Below are 19,779 nucleotides of genomic sequence, written 5' to 3' on the forward strand. Positions count from 1 at the left end.
GAGCCCGATGCGGGACTCGATCCCAGGACCCTGAGATCATGACCTGAGCCGAAGGCAGCGGCTTAACCCACTGAGCCACCCAGGCGCCCTTGTTTTCTGTTTTTAATTAGAGAATGCACAAATGGGGAGAGGAGCAGAGAGAGATGGACAAGCAGACTCTGCACTTAGTGCAGAACCTGGGACAAGGCAAGGGGCTAGGGGCTGTAGGCTCAATCCCACCACCCTGAGATCATGACCTGAGCTGAAATCAAGAGTCAGGCACTTAACTGACTGAGCCATCCAGGTGACCCCATATCTCTTTACAAACAGAAAGAAAGCTTAAAGCTTTCTTTTCTAATAGCAGAAGTATTTTAAGCAATTAAAATAAATACCAGGGTCGGCACCCCGGGTACTCAGTCAGTTAAACATCTGCCTTGGGCTCAGGTCATGATCCTAGGATCCTGGGATGGAGCTCCCCCCTCCCCCGCCCCTCCTGCCCCTGCAGTCAGGCTCCCAGCTCAGTGGGGAGCCTGCTTCTCCCTCTCCCTGTGCCTGCTGCTCCTGCTTATGTTTTCTCTCTCTCTCTGTCAAATAAATAAAATCTTTAAAAAACCTTTAATAAATAAATAAATACATTCATACCAGGGTACTTGGCGGGCTCAGTCGGTAGAACAGACTATACTTCATCTCAGGTCATGGGTTCGACCCCCCACATTGGGGGTAGAGATTACCTAAATAAAGGGGTGCCTGGGAAGCTCAGTCGGTAACGCATCTTACTCTTGTCAGAGCTCAGGTCTTGATCTTAGCATTGTGTGGAACCTAGTTAAAATTAAATAAATAAATAACTTCAAATTTTTTAAAAATTAAAAAAATAAAATAAATACCTTGCGAGTGCTGCTCTGACCATGTCCCAAACATTTTGAACGTGAAATTTTAAAGATTTTATTTATTTATTTGACAGACAGAGATCACATGTAGGCAGAGAGGCAGGCAGAGAGAAAGGAGGAAGCAGGCTCCCCAATGAGCAGGGAGCCCGATGTGGGGCTTGATCCCAGGACCCTGAGATCATAACCTGAGCCGAAGGCAGAGGCTTTAACCCACTGAGCCACCCAGGTGCCCCTGAACGTGAAATTTTAACATTCTTATTTATTTATTTATTTTTAGTAATCTCTACACCCAATGCAGGACTTGAACTTATGACCCTGATATCAAGAATCCCATGCTCCCCCAACTGAGCCAACCAGATACCCCAACATTATTTCTATACATTGTATTCTAAGAAGTTAATGGGTCAAGAAAAATAGGAATTGCTTACTAAATTTCCAAATACTTAAGAGGTACAAAGAGGGCTCTTATATTGAATGCAACATTGAATTCTAATTCAATTTTCTTTTATTTTCTTTCTTTCTTTATTAAAGATTTTGTTTTTAAATAATCTCTACACCCCAGCATGGGGCTTGAACTCACAATGCTAATATCGAGAGTCTCACGGGCTACCAATTGAACCAGCCAGGCACCCCCAATTTTCTTTTAAATTGGAAAGTAATTTTTGTGCATTGTAGAAAATTTGAAAAATGTTCAATTATAGTACAATAACTACCTAATGGCCTATCATTAGAGGATAATAATTGCTGATAACCTTTTAGGTTATTTCTTCTGTCTCTTCTGGACATCCATTTTTACCTAGTTGTGCTTATTCCCTAGTTTCAGGCTTTACTTAACCCTTAGAAATACAGCATTAGCATATTTCTGTGTTAGGCCTTTATGTAATCATTTCATGACTGCTTCTATTTTTAGACACTTAGGAGTTTTCTAATTTCTAGACATTTAGGAATTTTCCAATTTTTTCAGTCATAAGGCTTTGAGGACTGCCCTTCTGCATAAAGCTGCTGCTCCATCCCTGTATCCATCCACACTGGCCACCCCAGGTCCCAGCCTCAGGCAGCCTGCTGTCCTTGGGCATTCATCCCTATTCCTAGCTCTTTAAACCACCTGCCCTTTCCCTGAGGTGTTGGTGCTACCCAGGATGCCTTTGCGCCCCACCTCTAACCCTGACACACACATCTTCTCCCAAATGACCTCAGCTCCTCTCATATAGTACTCTTATGTACTGAATGAACATCACAGACATCACCACCTCCTACAAGATGATTAGCTTCCCCTGGTCCCTTCCAATCAAGTCTTGTCCCCTCCTGGTAATCTGCATTGGCTTCAGTCACTACCCACTGACTTGCGATCATCAGTTCATTTGTCATCCCACCTCCTTCATACCCCCAGCTTCCTTCATGTCCCTAGAACCCAGTGGGTTGAAAAGGTACTATGGCTCCAGGAATGCCTGATGAACAAATGGATGACTGAATGGATGAACTATAGAGGTGAGATTTGCTGGATCAGAGGCTCATTTTGAGTATTTCACTAAAAGATTAAAAAAAAAAAAAAACAGCCTATGGGGCACCTGAGTGGCACCCTCGGTTAAGCGTCTGCCTTCGGCTCAGGTCATGATCCCAGGGTCCTGGGATTGAGCCCTGCATTGGGCTCCCTACTCAGCAGGGAGCCTACTTCTCCCTCTCCTCCCTACTTGTGTTCCCTCTCACTATCTTGTTGCTATCTCCGTTTCTGTCTCTCTCTCAAATAAATAAATAAAATCTTAAAAAAATAAAACAGCCTATGCATATTAACTGTTTCCACTCCCTACCCCTCCTCAAGGTTCAAAATCAGATCCCACTGCTTCAGGACACTCCCACCCACCTTCCCCCCTCAGGGGGTACAGCTCGTCTCCTCTTAGGGTCCACAGCTACCCCTGCTGCATCTCTGCAGTCCTATCTGAGTGTCAGTCCAGGCACAGGGCTGGGCCTGCCCTCCTCTGTCTTTCACTGGACTGTGCTGTGGGGCAAGGGCTGATACGGATTGGTACTCACATCTGTTTTCATGGTACAGATATCCAATACTCACTGACATACCTACAGAAGAGAAGGATAGCTCACCTTTACTGAGTTCCAAGGAGGTGTCTGAGTCTGCATAAACCAACTTCATGTTTTCTCACTGCATCCTCATGTTAATATAATGCAATGGGAACTAAAACCAACCCCATTTTACAAATGCAGAGACTGAGGTTCAGAGCCATTAAGCCTGTGGTCACACAGCCAATAAGGGATATCTGGCTTTTTAACCTAAACTCTACCTCTAGGGCCCATGGTCTTCATTATGAACTATATTTAGAGACGTTGGGGAGGGGTACCTGGCTCACTCAGTTGGTGAGACATGTAACTCTTGATCTCAGGGCCATGAGTTCAAGCCCCATGTTGGGTGTGGAGCCTACTTAAAAAAGAGACAGAGAGATGTTGGGGGGAAAATCAAGAATAGAGGGAGGTGGGGTTCATGGGTGGCCCAATTAATTAAGCAGTTAAGTGTCTGACTTGTTAAGTGAGCCTTGGTTTTGGCTCAGGTCATGATCTCGGGATCATGGGATTGAGCACTTCGTCCAGCTCCATACTTGGCATGGAGCCTGCTTGAGATTTTCTCTCTCCCTTTCCTTCCCCCTCTGACTCTCCCATGCATGCACGTGTTCTCTCTCTCAAATAAGTAAATAAAATCTTAAAAAAAAAAAAAAAAAGTAAGGGCTCCTGGGTGGCTCAGTTGGTTGAGTTTCCAACTCTTGGTTTAAGTGCAGGTCATGATCTTGGGGTGGTGGGATCGAGCCCCACATGGGCTCTGTGCATGGGTCTGCTAGAGATTCTCTCCCTGTGCCTTTCCCCCATGCTTGCACATGCATGCGTGGTCTCTCTATCTCTCTCTCAAATAAATCAATCTAGGAAAAAAAAAAAAAGGTAGAGGTAGGAGGATGGAGAGGAGCATTAGGAAAGGGAGAAGTGTTGTCATGGTAACCCCACCTGTCTCTTCCTGCAGTCCTGTCAGTTCTCCATTGGTGACCAACTGTCCCCATGGCCCACTTACACCACTGATCAGACCATTCTACATAATCGAAAGCCCTGTTCATATGATTATCGGAAACGAGCAGGGTAAGCTGGGGTCAGCCCCCTGGTGGATGGGTTGGTACAGACCCAACATTGGATCCAGAGGTAGCATGGGAGTGTGTGCTGCCCCAGACTAATGATGCAAGAGCCCTGTGGGGTGGGGTGCCCATCACATCTCATCCCACCATCCCCTGCAGTAGCTGGCAGAAGCAGCCCCTGGGCATTACTAAGCCGAGGTACCTGGAGCAGCTAGAGAACTACCTGCGCAAGGAGCTCCTCCTGCTGGACCTGAGCACAGATTCTACCCAGGAGCTGAGGCTGCAGGTTAGAGTCATGGAATAACTGTGGGGAGGGTGGGAGAACAGGTGGGAGGAAATATTACTCACTAGGACTGAGCAATTCAGACTTCAGGAGAGACCAGTCTTGGGGCACCCGGGTGGCTCAGTCCTTAAGCGTCCACCTTCGGCCTCAGTTCATATTCCCAGGGTTCTGGGATGGAGCCCATCGGGCTCCCTGTTCAGCAGGAAGCCTGCTTCTCCCTCTCCCCCTCCCCCTGCTTGTGTTCCCTCTTTTTCTGTGTCTCCCTCTGTCAAAGAAATAAATAAAATCTTTAAAAGAAAAAAAAAAAAAAAGGAGAGACCAGTTTCTCCCAGCTCTTTGGGTTTCCCATTCCTGGTAAGGGGAACGTGTTCTATGACAAAGTTAGTGAGCAGGCAAAGCTGCCAGTATAAAACCAAAATTCTCCTGAGGTTTGATTTTCCTCAGCTGAGTCAGGTAGTAGACTGGATGTTGTTTCCAGTCCCTTCAGCTCTGTGATCTTCAGTGACTAGCATGTGTTGTTGGACATCAACCAGTGGAGCCTGAATTCTGGCAGTTGGACAAGAAGGGGTCACACAGTGTTCACTAGCCTAGGGATGACAGACCCAAGCTTGAGGAGCTTGGCCCAGATACCTAGAAAAACCTAGATGCAGATTAGATTCTAATACATACTAAGGAGGGAATCCCCAAATTCGTGCTCAAACAAGGATGATGACAGGGAACCCCTCACTTCTTTTTTTTTTTTTTTTAAAGATTTTATTTATTTATTTGACAAAGGGAGAGATCATAAGTAGGCAGAGAGGCAGGCAGGGCGGGGGCGGGGGAGGGGGGAAGCAGGCTCCCCACTGAGCAGAGAGCCCGGTGCGGGGCTTGATCCTAGGAACCTGAGATCATGACCTGAGCCAAAGGCAGCGGCTTAATCCACTGAGCCACCCAGGCGCCCCGAACCCCTCACTTCTGACTTAGTTACTGACAGAAGCATTTCCTGAGTGTCATCTGTGTGCTAGGCCCTGAATGGGGCCTTGAATGCAACCTCACAGTCTGAAGGTACTTCATTAAGGAAGCAGAACTTCAGAGAAGACATATAGCTATGAAGTGGTGGGCCTGGGTTACAAGCTCAGGGCTGATTCCAGAACCTGTGCTAATTCCAGTACATAATGCTGCCTCCAAAAACTTCTGTGTCCAAATGGAACAGGAAATCACACCTCTCTTTGGTCAGAATACAAGGCTGGGGCATTTGATCTCCTCCTGCCTCCATAGGTCTATAAGATAGCAAAAGGTGAGAGGCCAACTAAGGCACAGGGCTTGGAGAAGGCTGGCTGCCTGGAGAGCCAGAGTGAGGTGGCCCTCACCCAGGTTATTTGCCAGACTTCAGAGATAGTGAGAACAGTTGAGAGGGAAAGAGCTGCCCCTCAGCTTCCTGGCACTGAGAGCCCCAGGTGGTGCCCTGGGGGATTTGTTTGAATATGGGTGACCTTGCAGCTTCATGCTACAATACTTCTAAGCTTAAGAGAGTGACAGCTAAAGGCCAGGAGGTGACAGGTCCCCTTTTTCTTGCCAGCCTTACAGAGAAATCTTTGACTTCTTCATAGAGGACTTTAAAACATACAAGCCATTGCTATCCTCCATCAAGAATGCATATGAGGTGATGCTGGGTAAGACTGCAGCCTCTATGCCCGGATCCAGTCTGGAGGGCATGGAGAAGATCCTACTCTGACCTTCTGGGGCTGTGCAGAAGTATTGGGGCAGCTACTAACTGGGTCTAGAGGTCACCAAGCGTTGCTCAGCTGTTTTTACTTATACTGTCCTGTGTGATAAGAGCACCTGACTACCTCCTGTCCTTGGGAAACATGGCAAGGCAATATCTGTAGGAAAGAAATCAACTTTACTATTGAGAGTAAAGCCCAGGAGGGAGTGAGTACCTCTGGGAAGTGATGAGCCTCCCTAACCAGACATGGGAGGTTCTGGGCATGGTACAGCTGCTGGACTAAAGGCTGTAGGAAGAAAGGGCATAGATGAAACCCCATTCCTCAGACAGACTCTGTCTTTGGTTTAAAAGCAAATGCAGAAAGAAAAAAAAAAAAAAAAAAAAAAACCAGGGATGGGGGGGAAGGCAAATGCAGGGAGGCATGAAACAGGGTCCATGCTTTGAACAAGGCATATGCGTAGACTCCTGGAGTTTGCAAGACATAGCCACCCACTGTGACCTTAGGATCAGTGTCTCCTGACTGTTTTCTATGGTCCCAAAGGGAGTCTCCCACCTGTCCCTGCCTAGCCTACCAGAGGGAGAAGATTCGGGCTCTGGAGCCCCTGAAGGCCAAGCTTGTCACTGTGAATGAGGACTGCAATGAGAGAATCCTGGCCATGAGGGCTGAGGAGAGATATGAAATCTCCCTGCTGAAGAGAGAGAAGATGAATTTGCTAAAACTCATTGACAAAAAGAACGAGGAGAAGATCTCATTGCAGAGCGAGGTGAATGGGAGTAGTGTGGTGACCAACTCCCTGAATTCCTGCTGCCCCCACCCCAGGGGTGATCTGAGGCCCTGGGCACTAAGGTGACTCCCTAACTCTCTACCCTGCTGCCTGGATTGATATACTGATTGGCCACCTTGTCTCCTTCTCCCTCCAACTTTCCTGTTTCCAGGCCCTGATGGGGCCACTCAGCACCCATCCCATGCCCTTTGATGGCTAGCTATGTATAGCCCCTGACCTCACAGCCACCTTCCCAACAGGTATCCAAACTGAGAAAGAATTTAGCTGAGGAGTACCTGCGCTACCTCAGTGAGCGAGACGCCCGCAAGATCCTCATTGCAGACCTGAATGAGCTGCGGTACCAGAGGGAGGACATGTCACTAGCCCAGTCCCCAGGTAAGCCTGAGGTGGTTTCTCTCCACTGAGGAGGTACTAGAGAGGAGTCTTGCCACTCATCCCTATTCATTCAACTCTCTTAATGTCTGTTCATCCATGCCCATTCACAAAGTGGGGATGTTCCTGCTGCTGCCCAGGTCTATGGATCTTTTTGAGCTGAACTGAGAATCATAGATTCATTGTTTAAGTAGGAAGCCATTGTGGCCTGCTGGGACAGCCTGGACTCCCTGAGAGCAGGACAGGCCTGGTACCCCATGTCCTGGGCTTCTCTATTTAAGCCTGAAGTTCTAAGCTGTTAGCACTCTGGGAAAGACCCAGGGCTTCCCAATCAGGGAGAAAAAGACGTGGGACCAGGCCCTGAGGGACACTCTAAACCTGCCCTGGGCTACAGGCTCTGGAGCCAGGGTAACACAAGATGGTGGGTACTCTGGCAGGCATCTGGGGGGAGGACCCCGTGAAGTTAACACTGGCTCTGAAGATGGCCCGGCAAGACCTGACCCGCACACAGATGGAACTCAACACCATGAAGGCCAACTTTGGAGATGTGGTGCCCAGGAGGGACTTTGAAATGCAGGAGAAGACCAACAAGGATCTGCAGGAGCAGGTATAGGTACTGGTGGGCGGGTAGGGCAAGGTAAGGTCATGTGGGTAGGTAACAAGCTGTTCCACAGCTGGACAGCCTGAGAAGTGATTATGAAGAGGTCTGCAAGGAGCATGAGATACTGCTGCAGTTGCACATGACCACACTGAAAGAGCGGGACCAGTTTCATTCTGAGCTCCAGGAGATCCAGCGTACCTCTACGCCACGGCCTGACTGGAGCAAGTGCGAAGGTAATGATGGCCACTGTGCTCCCAGGGACTGCTCAAGCATGTGATTTGAACTCCAGCTCCCTCTTTCCACATGCAGATGTGGTGGCTGGGGGCCCAGATCGCTGGCAAAAGCTGGCTGAGGGCAAGAACAGTGACCAGCTGGTGGATGTACTCCTGGAGGAGATTGGCGAGGGGCTGCTCCGGGAGAAAGACTTCTTTCCTGGTCTGGTAGGGGTCCCTGGGGCTTAGGAGGTTTGAGGCCAGATTCAGAACAGCCAGGCCTTGCCGCTAAGACTTGAGGTTCTGGGGGAACCATCTGGGGCTCTCCCTGGGCCCAGAGATGAACTGACACTCTCCTTTCCAGGGCTATGGGGAAGCCATCCCTCCTTTCCTTCGATATGATGGCTTTGTGGAGAACAAGAAGCCAAGCAAGAAGGATGTGATAAACCTCCTCAAGGATGCCTGGAAGCAACGTCTTATTGAGGAGGTCAGATCTCATGGGCCATTTTGGCTTGGTATGGCCTTGAGAGTCTTCTAGGGGGTTCCACTGGGGTGTTAGAGAGAAGGGCCAACCCACCATGGGGTAGGCTTACCAAACTATCATCTCCCACCCACAGAAAGAGAAATTCCCAGATTTCTTCTTCAGTTTCCTGGAGCATCGCTTTGGACCTAGTGAAGCCATGGCTTGGGCTTACACCATTTTTGAAAATATCAAGCTCTTCCGCTCTAATGAGGTCATGAGTCAGTTCTATGCAGTCTTGATGGGAAAGGTGAGGTTGGGGCTGGCCCTCCCTTTGTCCCAGGCGTAGGCCAGCTCTATTGCTACCACTCCAGGAAGCAGCAAATTAGTCAACGCTTCCTTCCCTGTAGAGGAGTGAGAGTGTATACATCAAGCAAAAGGAGACAGTGGCACAGCTGCTGAAGGAGATGACAAATGCCGACAGTCAGAATGAGGGGGTGATAACCATGGAGAACTTAAGGTGAGAGTCTGGTCCAGCTATCCAAACTCCTGTCCAACATTTCATCTGGCCAGGCTCCCAGATATGCAGGGGATAGGGGAGCCTGGCAGGAAGGGCTCACAGCCTCAACACTTGTCCTTTTTGAGCACTGGTGGGGCTGGCAGAGGGGTACAGGAAGATGGGTGAGCAGGCCTCAGCCAGGTCTCTTGGCCCTTGTGTCTCCCAACAGCACAGTCCTCAAGAGCAACTTCCCCTTCAAGAAGGAAGAGAAAATTCAGGAGTTGATGGAGGAAGGAGGCTGGCATCCCAACAGCAGCAATGCAGACTTGTTGAACTACCGCTCGTTATTCATAGAGGTACCCACCTCTATATCTGTATATGTTGGGCAGGGGTTGTCCAGGATCTTGCCGAGCCCTGCCCTAGCCTCTGCTGGACCTGGACCCCAACCAATGTGTTCTCACCCTGCCTTGTGGCCCCTCCCAGGATGAAGAGGGCCAGAGTATGCCCTTTGTACAAAAGCTGTGGGAACAGTACATGGATGAAAAGGATGAATACCTACAGGAACTAAAACAGGAACTGGGCCTAGAACTGTGAGTAACTCCTGAGCCCTTAGGCCCACTTAGCCATAGGCAAGTCCCTATGCCACAGGGTGGCATCTCAAGGCCTTGGGTTTCCCTCTGCACTGCTGAGCTTGCTGCTGGGCACTATATACAACTCAAGTTCAGCAGAGGACACCTTGGGGGTCTGGGGTGCAGAAAGGAGAGGTCAAGGCCTACCTCTCTTTCTTTGTGGGGGCAGCTATGATGAAGTAACCCTACCCAGGCTACGTGAAGCCCTGATGAACATTGATCCCGGGCTAGACAAGCAGACCCTAAATGGCTACTTGAGCCGGGCCTTCCAGCTCCCCATGACAGAACTGCCTGAGGAGGGTGAAGAGAAGGAAGAAGGCATTGTGGTACGGCTCAAGATTGCCCTGGAACGGCTTCAGATGACTGACATCAGGCGCATGGGGTCTCGAGAGCAGGAGCCTACAAGCTAGGGCCACTGTGGGCAGCCTTAGTGCTGCTAACCTCTAACTTTTAGTATAAAATTATTTGTCTGAACCTGTTCTCCAGGTTATGTTGGGGAGTTGAGGGGAGGGAAGGCAGGGAATTGATCCTGGCCTGGCTGGCCCCAGGATATATACCAAAACACAGCACATTCTGTTTGTGACACTTTATTGATGCTGGGGAGGTAGGGAGGAGATCTGGAAGAATAGGTGGACCAGTCCCCTAGGCGGGGACTGGACAGGTGTTGAGGCCTGGCCACTACTGCGCAGGGAAGACAGAGTTGCCACTGAATGCACAAGGGATGAGCAGCTGCCGGTACTCCAGGGGCAGATGCCGCTCCACAAGCACATGCAGGGAGACTTGGTCGTTGACCAGGCCCTGCCTGTAGCAGAGGGGGATAGAGATAGAATCAGGGCCAGCACTCCCACACCCAGCACCTCCCTGCTTCTGCCCACTTACCGTCGCATCAACAGTTCCAGGTCCTCTGGCCTCACAGTCTTGCGGCCAGCATGAGCAGAAAATACCTCCAGGTCATCACAAAGATGCTGGAAATACTTGTCCAGGCTGCCAAAAGGGTTGGGGTAAAAGACTCAACAGTCTATTGATGATCTGAGGGGCTCCTCTCCCCACCCTGCGTGTCCAGGACTCACCACTTCTCTACCATCTCAAGAGCCTTCTTCTCCATGGGCATCTTAGCATAGAAGCTAAAGAGTTTCACATAGTGGCTCAATCCAGTCTTGTGGGGATCTTGACGGGGCCTGGGGCCATGGGTTCGGGCCCTGGGGGGATGCCTGGTCGGTAGAGGCTCCAGAGGCTCTGAAGATAAGCTGGGGGCAGGAGTGGATAGTTAGCTAAAATGCTGCCCAAAGTGGCCCCTAATCAAATACAAGTCTTTTCTTTTTTTCTTTAAGATTTAATTTATTTATTAGACAGAGAGAGAGATCACAAGTAGGCAGAGAGGCAGGCGGAGAGATGGGGGGGAAGCAGGCTCCCCGCTGAGCAGAGAGCCCAATGCAGAGCTTGATCCCAGAGCTCTGGGATCATGACCTGAGCTGAAGGCAGAAGCTTAACCCACTGAGCCACCCAGGTGTGCCTCAAAAACAAGTCTTACTAGCTCCTGTGAAGACTAGGGCCCATGTGCTCCTTGGCTAACCTGGACAAATAGCTCTAACTATCTGCTGGGGGGCAGTGGGGACCGAGGGCCACACAGAGGCCTGGTCTTTCCCTGTGGCCCTGATCCTCTAATCAGGACCCAGAGTCCCAGTCTAGATTCATTGTATAAGTTAGTACTTGCTCAGGCCCTTGACCCTCAGGCCTTTGCATGGACATTCTTTCCCCTCAGCCTGTTGCTGCCTATATGATTCTGCTAATCATCCCCCAGGAAGCCTTCTCTGACTATATACTGACTTAGGCACTTCCCCTACCCAGCTTCCTCTAAGAACCTAGAAGCATGCACTAGGACAACACATGTACTCAGTGAGCCCCACCCAGCCCACCTCAGGGTGCTCTCTTGAGTGATCATCTGCATATCAACAGGAAGGGGGATAACTCTTTGGTGCTCAGTGCCAAGCCCTTCCCAAGAGGTCCATGCAGTACAAGGTCATGGGATCTTACACTGTAGTGCTAGGCGGTGGGGCTGGCTCAAGAAACTGAGGTCGCCTGGCCTGAAGAAACTCAGTGGTGCTGGAGGCCAACTCTGGACTTGCTGTAGAGAAAGTGCAGGATTAGAGGGGGCTCAGGCTTGACTATCTCAACCCACTGTTAAGGCCCACAGGTTCCTTGTCCTGTTCCTCAAGAGCCCCATCTAGCTCTGGTCAGTCAAACAATGGGCCCCTCAGAGTGTCCCTGACCCAACACCACTTGTGCCCAGAAACAAAACCTAAGGGTACAACTCCTCAGATTAGAGACTGAACACAGCTAACCTGAACACAGTCAACCATTTACTCCCCTGTGCCTGCACTGGGCTCTTTACCTGTCCTGCCAGAGATGTCCTCATCTTCTGAAGATCCTTCTGGCTCCTTGGCCTCAAGAGCTTCTGTCATTTCTCCATGTCCCTTAGACTTTTCTGTCCTGACAGAACCTTGTGTTCCTGTTGAGCCCATCACTTCACTCACACTCAAACTTTCCTCCATCCTTTCCTCTGCCTCCTCGCCAACTCCATCCTGTAAGGGCTCTACTCCATCTTCTCCAGAGATAGCACTGCTATTGTTTGGGAGGCTCACAGCAAGGACATCAATTTTCTTTGCCTTTCCTGCCAGAAGTTGAGCTGGTTTTCCAGGATCTGAATCAAGGGAGAGAATATAGTTTCGAGAAGCAGTAGCCCAAGGCTATAGCTCTGAGAAGAATAAGGGTAGTGTAATAAACCCAATCTAGCTCACTAAGGAAAAATGTCCAGAAGCAGACCCTGGGTATTTGTTTGGAGTATCTTGGTCCAAAACCAACTCTGCTCTACATGTAAAAGGAATCAATACCCAGGGGACTCTGCAGGGCACACATACAGGCCTGAGGAGGGAAAAGCACCAGTGCCAGTTTTCATCCAAGGCTTATTTCTGGGCCATGTGCCCCACATACTCACTGTGGTTCTGCAGCCTAGACCCACTGCTCTGTGTCCTACGACTGACAGCCCTCTCAGAATTTTCCGCCTCAGTGTGAGAGAGAAAGGGCAGGGAGTGGTACACACTGGGGGAATGGCCAACCAAGGGCTGGGAGAAGGGCTGAGTGTCCTCCAAAACGGTATCCGTTGGCAGGGTGGCAACAGGGGTTCTGAGGCTGTCACCTGGAAATGAAAGGCCAGTTGACACTGTTTTCCAGGCCCATTTGCTGCTAACCAGTCACCAGGGCCTGGGCAGCAGACCCCATGAGTCTGCCCCAGGTGCCCTTCCGAAAAAACTACCTAGACTTATCTCCTTCCACGGCTCTCTTTACTTACCTTCCTGCTTCTTTGTCTGGCATTCCCACCCTCCACAGCTTGTCTCACCAAAACTGCTCACCTATGCCTCTACACTTCTCACTCTACTAAGAACCCTCCTCTTAATCTATCTAGTGAACTTGACTTGTTTCCTGGAATCAGGCTGCCTGGTCAGTCCTGACTGGCCAGCTGCTCCTGAAACCTGACCGTTACCTATCTCCCAAGAAGTTCCAGCCACCACACCACACCTTTCCTACCCTCAGCCCTGTAGCTTCTCGGGAATATGGGATCCTAGAAGATACTGGGCCCAAGACTACTAAAGATGGCCCAAGTCCACTAAAACATGGACCTTGGAGAAAGAAAGCAGAAACTCCTCATAGATCTACTAGCAAGCTTGCACACTGTCCTTGACCTGACAGAGAGAGGAGTAACCTGGACTCAGCAGCACCTCCTTCGGGAGGGTGTGTGTGTGTGGGAGAGGGAAATCTCAGTCTTACCTGGAGAAGCCAAGGCCAAAGAAGTATCTCGCAGATCCTGCAAAAATGCACCCACATCTACAGCTCGGCGGGTAGGAGGTCTGCGAGCCAAGCCAGGCCTTTGTACTGACTGTGTTTGGAGAGGTGAGGCAAAGGTCAAACTGAGGGAGCTGGTGGGAAGGAGGAGGCACAAAAGAAAGTTAGGTATCTAAGGCCCAATTTTCAAGGGAATTTCCCCATCTGCCCTGGGGATCTCATTTCTTAGAACAGAGCCATGATGCCAGAAAGCTAAAACTTGCAGGGATCAGTATAGTCAGATTCCATCCCAATCAATACCTCCCTCTCCTAACCTTTCCACCAACCCCAGGATAGGCAACAGCACCTGGTGAGGGAGGAGGCACTGGCATTCCCACGAGGCTCTGCTAGAGAATTTAAAAAGAAACCATGGTAAGTTACCAGGCTCATGAGAGCCCTCTCTCAGACCTCATCAGCCTCTCTAGAGGGCAAGAGAGGGTGGTCAAAGATGGTGTTCAGGGTCTTACCTTGGGAGAGAGGCAGTCCCTGGTCCATTTCTTGCTGAAACACTGACAATCTCAGCCTCTGCTTCCTCCTGCCAGGAGCCAGAAGACCTAGAGCCAGGGTTGTGGGGGGCTCAAGCTCAGGAAGTTGCAGCTCCAGGCTACAAGGATGGAACTTATCTCAGACAGGCCAGGAAGCCCAACACTGGCTTCTGGGGCCCTCAAGAGACTCCCGTATCAGAGCTGCCCAACAGCCCAGTGCAAGGGAAGAATTCACTGTGCACCTGCCCCGACTGCTTTCCTGTCTAGAGGACCGGACCACTTGCGGTGTTGGCACTGGCTTCACCACAGATTTTGGCGTCATGATGGAAGATTCTGGGGCTGCAGAGACAGCAAGCAAAGGGCAGAGTTGGCAGGGCAGGCTGCACTGAATGAGGGATACCAAGGGACTGGTGTCTAACCCTGATCAGCAAGTTACTCACCAGTTAGAATTATGTTTTTCAGCAGAGTCCGGGGTGTCTGTTCCTCCAGGTTCCCACTGGTATGAACATGGGCCAACCTGCCAATAGACTGGGTAAAAGCACCAAGGGAGTCAGTCCGTTCCTTTGCCTTGAGATTCCCTCAAGCCCCCTGAAGGCAGCAAGAGCCCTGTAGTGGTCAGTCGGCTGGGCACTTACCCTAGCTCTATGGGAACCTCGCCTCACATTCATCTTTGTTGGGGTGCTCAGCCTCCTGGAGGAAGGTGTTTCAAGTAGAGCTTTCTGGGCACTGTGTAAAGACCAATAGCTCTTAAGTTAAGTAGGGAGGGGGAACTAGGGGATGCAGAGATATGCTTTTATCAGGGATTTTGGCCTGAAGCCCTTTTCCCTCAAGGCCAGGGACCCAGAAACCACTTGCCCCTCTCACAGCCTCTGTTGCAAGCTCTGTGTCAACAATTCTGTGGATGAAGGGAACCTAAGGAATATGGGAAGAAAGAAGGACTATAATGATCCAGCCAGAGGCAGGGGCTGAGGAAAGCTTTACAGAACCGGCTCTGTTAGAAGTAACAAGAGGAGCAGTTAGAAGAGTTAAAATTAATTATTTATTAATTATTTTAATTCCTGGCATTAAAATAACAAGCCAAGAAGGATATTTAAATATTTGGAAACCTTTTAAGTACTTGCCAGGGTTTCACAACAACTTCTACATTGGTCACTCCAGCCCTAGTCTTCGTTCCAGTCCCTCTCAGATTCCCAAGGCACAACTCCCACCTTATCACTTATAGGTCTAAAACCTACAGTGAGGGGTGCCTGGGTGGCTCAGTGGGTTAAAGCTTCTGCCTTCGGCTCTGGTCATGATCTCAGGTTCCTGGGATGGAGGCCCTCATCGGGCTCTCTTCTCAGCGGGGAGACTGCTTCTCCCCTCCCCGCCCCTGCCTGCCTCTCTGCCTACCTGTGATCTGTCAAATAAATAAAATCTTTAAAAAAACAAAACAAAAACAAAACTGCACTGCCCCAGTCTGGCAGATACAAATTTCCACACCCTCTGCACCAAGAGCTCACCATAGCCCTCATCCACTGATACTACCAGGAGGTCAGGCCAAATTCCCTGCTCTCTAGCAAAGCATCTTTCTATTTCCTGCCTCCAGAATTCTGCCCAGGCTGTGCTCTCTACCTCCTTTCCCACCTTCCAGCTGGGAGCTACAGGGAAAGGGAACTGAATGTGCAGGGAACGGTGGGGACCACAAACGAAGCAGTTCAGGGAAGACGCCTGGGAAGGTGTTGCCCAAGAGAACAGGACAAAAGGCCAGATTCTGAGCGCCCAGAAGCAAAAATACCCAAAGAAGCGAGCAGAGTTGAGCTCTGTAGTCCTGAGAACTGTCAGCCTTGAGTCTCGCGGGTGGGGACAGAAACAGCTGACCTGAACCCGGTAAGCGGTGGACCCAGTTCTCAGAACCCTGGGCCCTGAGGCTCTCCGAGACTCCGTTTCCCTCTCCAAACAGGGTCTGCCCTGGATCCTGCTGAGGTCTGACCCCCTAATTCCTATGGCTGCTCACACGCTCGGGCAGCTCCCCGCCATACCCAATTCTAGCACTCCGGCGTCGCCGCGGGGTATGCGTATCCGCAGTATCCAGCACGCGCCGCAAGAGCGTGCGCGTCGTAGGCTCGCTGTCGCGATTGTAGCGCTCCGCCATCGCCTCAGCCATCCGCCTCCCAACCGCTGAGGTAGCCGAAGCCGCCGCCTTCCCGCCGCAGCATTTAAGTCAACTCTCGCGAGGCTGCCGCACGGCCTCACGGGAGTTGCAGTTCTAACCCTACTGCTCAGAGGCGCGAGCAATGTGTTGCGATGGTTGTAACCTGGTTTTGGAGGCACTTTTACTTGGGAGTGCACCTGGACAAACGTGTCAACCCGTCGAAGCCTTGGTTTCTTCATCTGTAAGTTGAGTATGATATGCACTTATGAGGGGATTGTAGTACTTAAGTGAAATATTTATTTTTAAGTGTTTACTTACTTAAGTAATCTCTACACCCAAGATGGGACTGGAACTCACCACTCCAAGATCAAGAGTCCTTTGCATTACAGACTAAGCCAGCCAGGAGCCCCTCAGTGATAGGATGTTTAACTCAATGTACGATATATAGTAAGCTCCATCCTCAGTAAGTAGCAGTCATTAGTATTAGAATGTCTTATTCCTAGCTCCCTCTGGAGTTGAGGCGGGATACCTAGCCCAGGAAAAAATTAATTTTACCCTCAATGTGACCTGGTCAGATTTGCAAATTTGCATTTGCATCTCTGCCTTTGAAGAGATCAGTCTGTGGGCCAAAGACTAGTGTGCTACTTGTCAACCAGCAGAAATGTTATGATCTCCAAACATGTGCAATTTGGAGATGAATTTTGGCTCTCAAAAGTTCTGGTAACGCTAAAGACTCTTACCATATTTTCACCAAGACAGCCTCCCCATCTTTTTAAAATTTTCATGGAAACTTAATTAGAACTTGAGTTCTGAGTCTCCCATGGAGTTATCCTTTTGCTCCTAGATCAGGTGCCTGTGTGTTTTACATAACTGATTACATTTTATATTTGCTACTTGTTAAAAAAAAAAAAAATACTGGGTGCAGGAAGTGAGAGAGGGAGGAATGAGAGACTAGCAAGAACCAGACCATGTGGTGTCTCACAGGCTCTGGAAAGGAGTTTGGACATTATTCAAAATGCAATAAGCCATTCGGAGGATTTAAGCAGAGGAATCATATATATGGCATATCATCTATATCTATATCTATATATGGCTTATCACATATATATATGTCTATCCATATGAACAACAGATTTTGTAGAGAAGACAAGATTGGAAACAGGGAGGGATGTGACAAGGTTCTACCCATTCTCCTGAGGTGACAAGATTGAGGGTGGGTAGGGCCTTCAGGATGGGGAGAAAGCTATGCATTTTAGATGTTATAAGTGTAAAAGATTAAGTGTAGATTAGAGGTGATTTTATTTACTGGAAGGTAGAATTTTTTTTTTTAAAGATTTTATTTACTTGAGAGAAAGAAAGCATGAGCTAGGTGAAGGGTGGAGGGAGAAGCAGATTCCACACTGAGCAGAGACCCTGATAGGGCACTCAATCCAGGGACTCAGGGTGACCTGAGGCAAAGGCAAATGCTTAACAAACTGAGCCACCCAAGTGCCCTGGAGGTAAAATTTTACTGAGCATAATCTTCACTGTGTGTATATGAAGAAATGATATAAATTTGATCTCTCATTAATATTTTTTGAGTAAGGTAGGTTTTGAGACAGGTAGGAACAGAACTCTACTGGTAATAGTAGGACGATAAAAATACACAATAACAGATAACAATGATCTTTTGCTTAATTTTGTCTCTACTGCACACATTTTATAAACATTTAATCATATAACTAAGTGTGTATTCATGTTTTTATTGTTGTATATTCATCCAAATGAATGCACATCTTTCACCATGGACTGCATTCCTAAGTTTGAAGGGGTTCAAGCTGTGGACCTCAGCTGCATAGACCAAGAGCAGTGGGATGTTTTCTTCTTATGGGTCTGTGAAGTCCTTGCCAATAACCACAGAGCACACTGACTGTAAATAGAAAATGCAATGGTGATGTTTGGATGTAGGGACCAAATAATTCACTTCCCATTGTCCTGTACTTTTCCAAAACATTTTAAGTTTGGGATCCTTTTATAATAAAGCACTTTAAAAAAAATAACAGTTAACTTGGGGTGTTGTATTTTTTTCTTTCATCAGCTTTTAAGTTGCTGGTCTTTGGCAGCTCTTCCTGCCCACGGGTCCTGTCCCTGTGCTTTAATAAACCACAATTCTGCACCAAAGATGTATCAAAAATTCTTTCTTGGTCATCGGCTCTGGATCTCACCCACCGAACCTCACCTATATTCTAGAACTTCATCAATTCTAGGGTCCTGGGATGGAGCCCCAAGCCAGGCTCTCTGCTCAGAGGGCGGGAAGCCTGCTTCTCCCTCTCCCTCTGCCTGTCTCTCTGCCTACTTGTGATCTCTCTCTGTCAAATAAATAAAATCTTAAAAAAACAATAAAATAAATTGCCGGTCTTTTTTGTTTTTATGTCGAATAAGTAGAAATAGTATACACTAGGGCGCCTGGGTGGCTCAGTTGGTTGGAGGACTGCCTTCGGCTCAGGTCATGATCCTGGAGTTCCAGGATCGAGTCCCACATCAGGCTCCCAGCTCCATGGGAAGTCTGCTTCTCCCCCTGACCTTCTCCTCGCTCATGTTCTCTCTCACTGTCTCTCTCTCAAATAAATAAATAAAGTCTTAAAAAAAAAAAGGCTTCAATTTCATTCCCATGGTCTGTAATCAGGAGGGAAAAAATGAGAAGGGAGAGTCTGGAGAAAGGGTGAAGAAAGGCAAGAAATAGGAGAGGGGCGCCTGGGTGGCTCAGTGGGTTAAGCCGCTGCCTTCGGCTCAGGTCATGATCTCAGGGTCCTGGGATCGAGTCCCGCATCGGGCTCTCTGCTCAGCAGCGATCCTGCTTCCCTCTCTCTCTGCCTGCCTCTCTGTCTGCTTGTGATCTCTGTCTGTCAAATCAACAAATAAAAAATCTTTAAAAAAAAAAAAAAAAGAAATAGGAGAAAGGGGGAACTCAGCAAAGGAGGACTAGCTTGTAGGTAAATCCCCAGAACAACTGCCTGGCCTTTCTGCTTCATTTTCCACAGCCTCTCTTGCCCTTTAGAACATTTTCTTCATACAAGTGGTGGGCTGGAGAGGTATCTTATTACAATACAAATTCTGTCCATCCTCTGGTTCTTCAACAGCTCCCAGTCATCTGCAGAATTAAATCCCAAATCTTTTAATTTAGCCCAGTTTGGTATCTTTCAGCGCTTCAGCTACCCTGCCAGTCCTCTCCCAGGCTTTTTCTGGGGGCCTAACCTAGTTATTTCCTCAGGACCAGCTACTCCCCCCTCATTCAAGCTTTTCACCATTTTTTCTTCTTTGGCTTCCGCTTCCCATTTTCTTCTCTGTCCTATTCATCAGTTTGTAGCACTTATTTCTGTGATTAGACATCCATTCGGGTGCATTCACATCTATTAACCACAAGTCGGACCCTCATCCTTCTATGTAGTCAGGCCTGATCGGCTGCGCTCCTTCCTCCAGCAAGGTTCCCAACTCAGTGCACTGTACCCTCCACACAGTAGGCACATTCTGGTGTTTAGGCGAGTATGTGAGTCAATTCAAGCAGCAGCTGAATTAGACGAGTCCTCAACGCAGAGAAAGGGGCTCCTGAGGTCTTTCTGGGTATTGAAGCTCAGGTCCCCCACCCAATCCCTGTGGGAATGCCATCAATTCACAGCCCCCAGGATTGGAGAAGCGCTTCCGGCGGACACAACCTCACCCAAATCCTAGTCCCCCGTAACCCAACCTCTCCCTTAGGCGGCGCTCCAG

At 49.0% G+C, this 19,779-nt stretch overlaps 2 protein-coding genes across 7 annotated transcripts in view; one reads left to right on the top strand and one right to left on the bottom strand.

The window, feature by feature from the left end:
* TSNAXIP1 (translin associated factor X interacting protein 1) overlaps nt 1-10,031 on the top strand; it is a 16,448-nt gene extending 6,417 nt beyond the window's left edge. For 2 of the 3 annotated variants that reach the window (XM_059383526.1, XM_059383527.1), the window contains exons 3-16: nt 3,886-3,998; nt 4,151-4,277; nt 5,833-5,926; nt 6,547-6,743; nt 7,004-7,139; nt 7,574-7,743; nt 7,811-7,970; nt 8,047-8,177; nt 8,314-8,436; nt 8,567-8,719; nt 8,820-8,929; nt 9,138-9,264; nt 9,392-9,498; nt 9,707-10,031. In XM_059383526.1, the coding sequence (XP_059239509.1) occupies nt 3,886-3,998; nt 4,151-4,277; nt 5,833-5,926; nt 6,547-6,743; nt 7,004-7,139; nt 7,574-7,743; nt 7,811-7,970; nt 8,047-8,177; nt 8,314-8,436; nt 8,567-8,719; nt 8,820-8,929; nt 9,138-9,264; nt 9,392-9,498; nt 9,707-9,947 (1,989 nt within the window). In that variant the 3' untranslated portion in view covers nt 9,948-10,031. Of the gene's footprint in view, nt 1-3,885; nt 3,999-4,150; nt 4,278-5,832; nt 5,927-6,520; nt 6,744-7,003; nt 7,140-7,573; nt 7,744-7,810; nt 7,971-8,046; nt 8,178-8,313; nt 8,437-8,566; nt 8,720-8,819; nt 8,930-9,137; nt 9,265-9,391; nt 9,499-9,706 lie in introns of those variants that run through there. The other variant, XM_059383528.1, reaches the window with a different exon arrangement.
* Nucleotides 10,032-10,126: 95 nt separating this feature from the next.
* CENPT (centromere protein T) lies at nt 10,127-16,363 on the bottom strand. 4 transcript variants are annotated; one of them, XM_059383530.1, is made up of 13 exons: nt 15,920-16,363; nt 14,537-14,627; nt 14,342-14,429; nt 14,144-14,240; nt 13,884-14,020; nt 13,724-13,760; nt 13,363-13,511; nt 12,533-12,733; nt 11,930-12,238; nt 11,572-11,662; nt 10,608-10,784; nt 10,417-10,521; nt 10,127-10,339 (listed from the first exon to the last, which is right to left on the bottom strand). In XM_059383530.1, exons 1-13 carry the CDS (start codon nt 16,042-16,044, stop codon nt 10,216-10,218), a joined length of 1,731 nt encoding a protein of 576 aa, XP_059239513.1. In that variant the 5' UTR covers nt 16,045-16,363; the 3' UTR covers nt 10,127-10,215. The 4 variants fall into 4 exon arrangements, with proteins under 4 accessions (XP_059239513.1, XP_059239512.1, XP_059239514.1 ...); XM_059383529.1 differs by having other exon boundaries at nt 13,724-13,763; nt 15,920-16,109; XM_059383531.1 differs by having other exon boundaries at nt 12,638-12,733; nt 13,724-13,763; nt 15,920-16,108.
* Nucleotides 16,364-19,779: the final 3,416 nt, after the last annotated feature.

This window comes from Mustela nigripes, chromosome 17, assembly GCF_022355385.1.
Source record: "Mustela nigripes isolate SB6536 chromosome 17, MUSNIG.SB6536, whole genome shotgun sequence".
Classification (NCBI taxonomy): Eukaryota; Metazoa; Chordata; class Mammalia; order Carnivora; family Mustelidae; genus Mustela; species Mustela nigripes.

Coding starts and splice junctions, on each gene's coding strand:
- CENPT (XM_059383529.1), bottom strand. CDS start 16,044: ATGGCTGAGGCGATGGCGGAGCGCTACAATCGCGACAGCGAGCCTACG. Junction 13,764..13,883: donor GGGACTGCCTCTCTCCCAAG/GTAAGACCCTGA, acceptor TAAATTCTCTAG/CAGAGCCTCGTGGGAATGCC. Junction 10,340..10,416: donor CTGGAACTGTTGATGCGACG/GTAAGTGGGCAG, acceptor CCTCTGCTACAG/GCAGGGCCTGGTCAACGACC.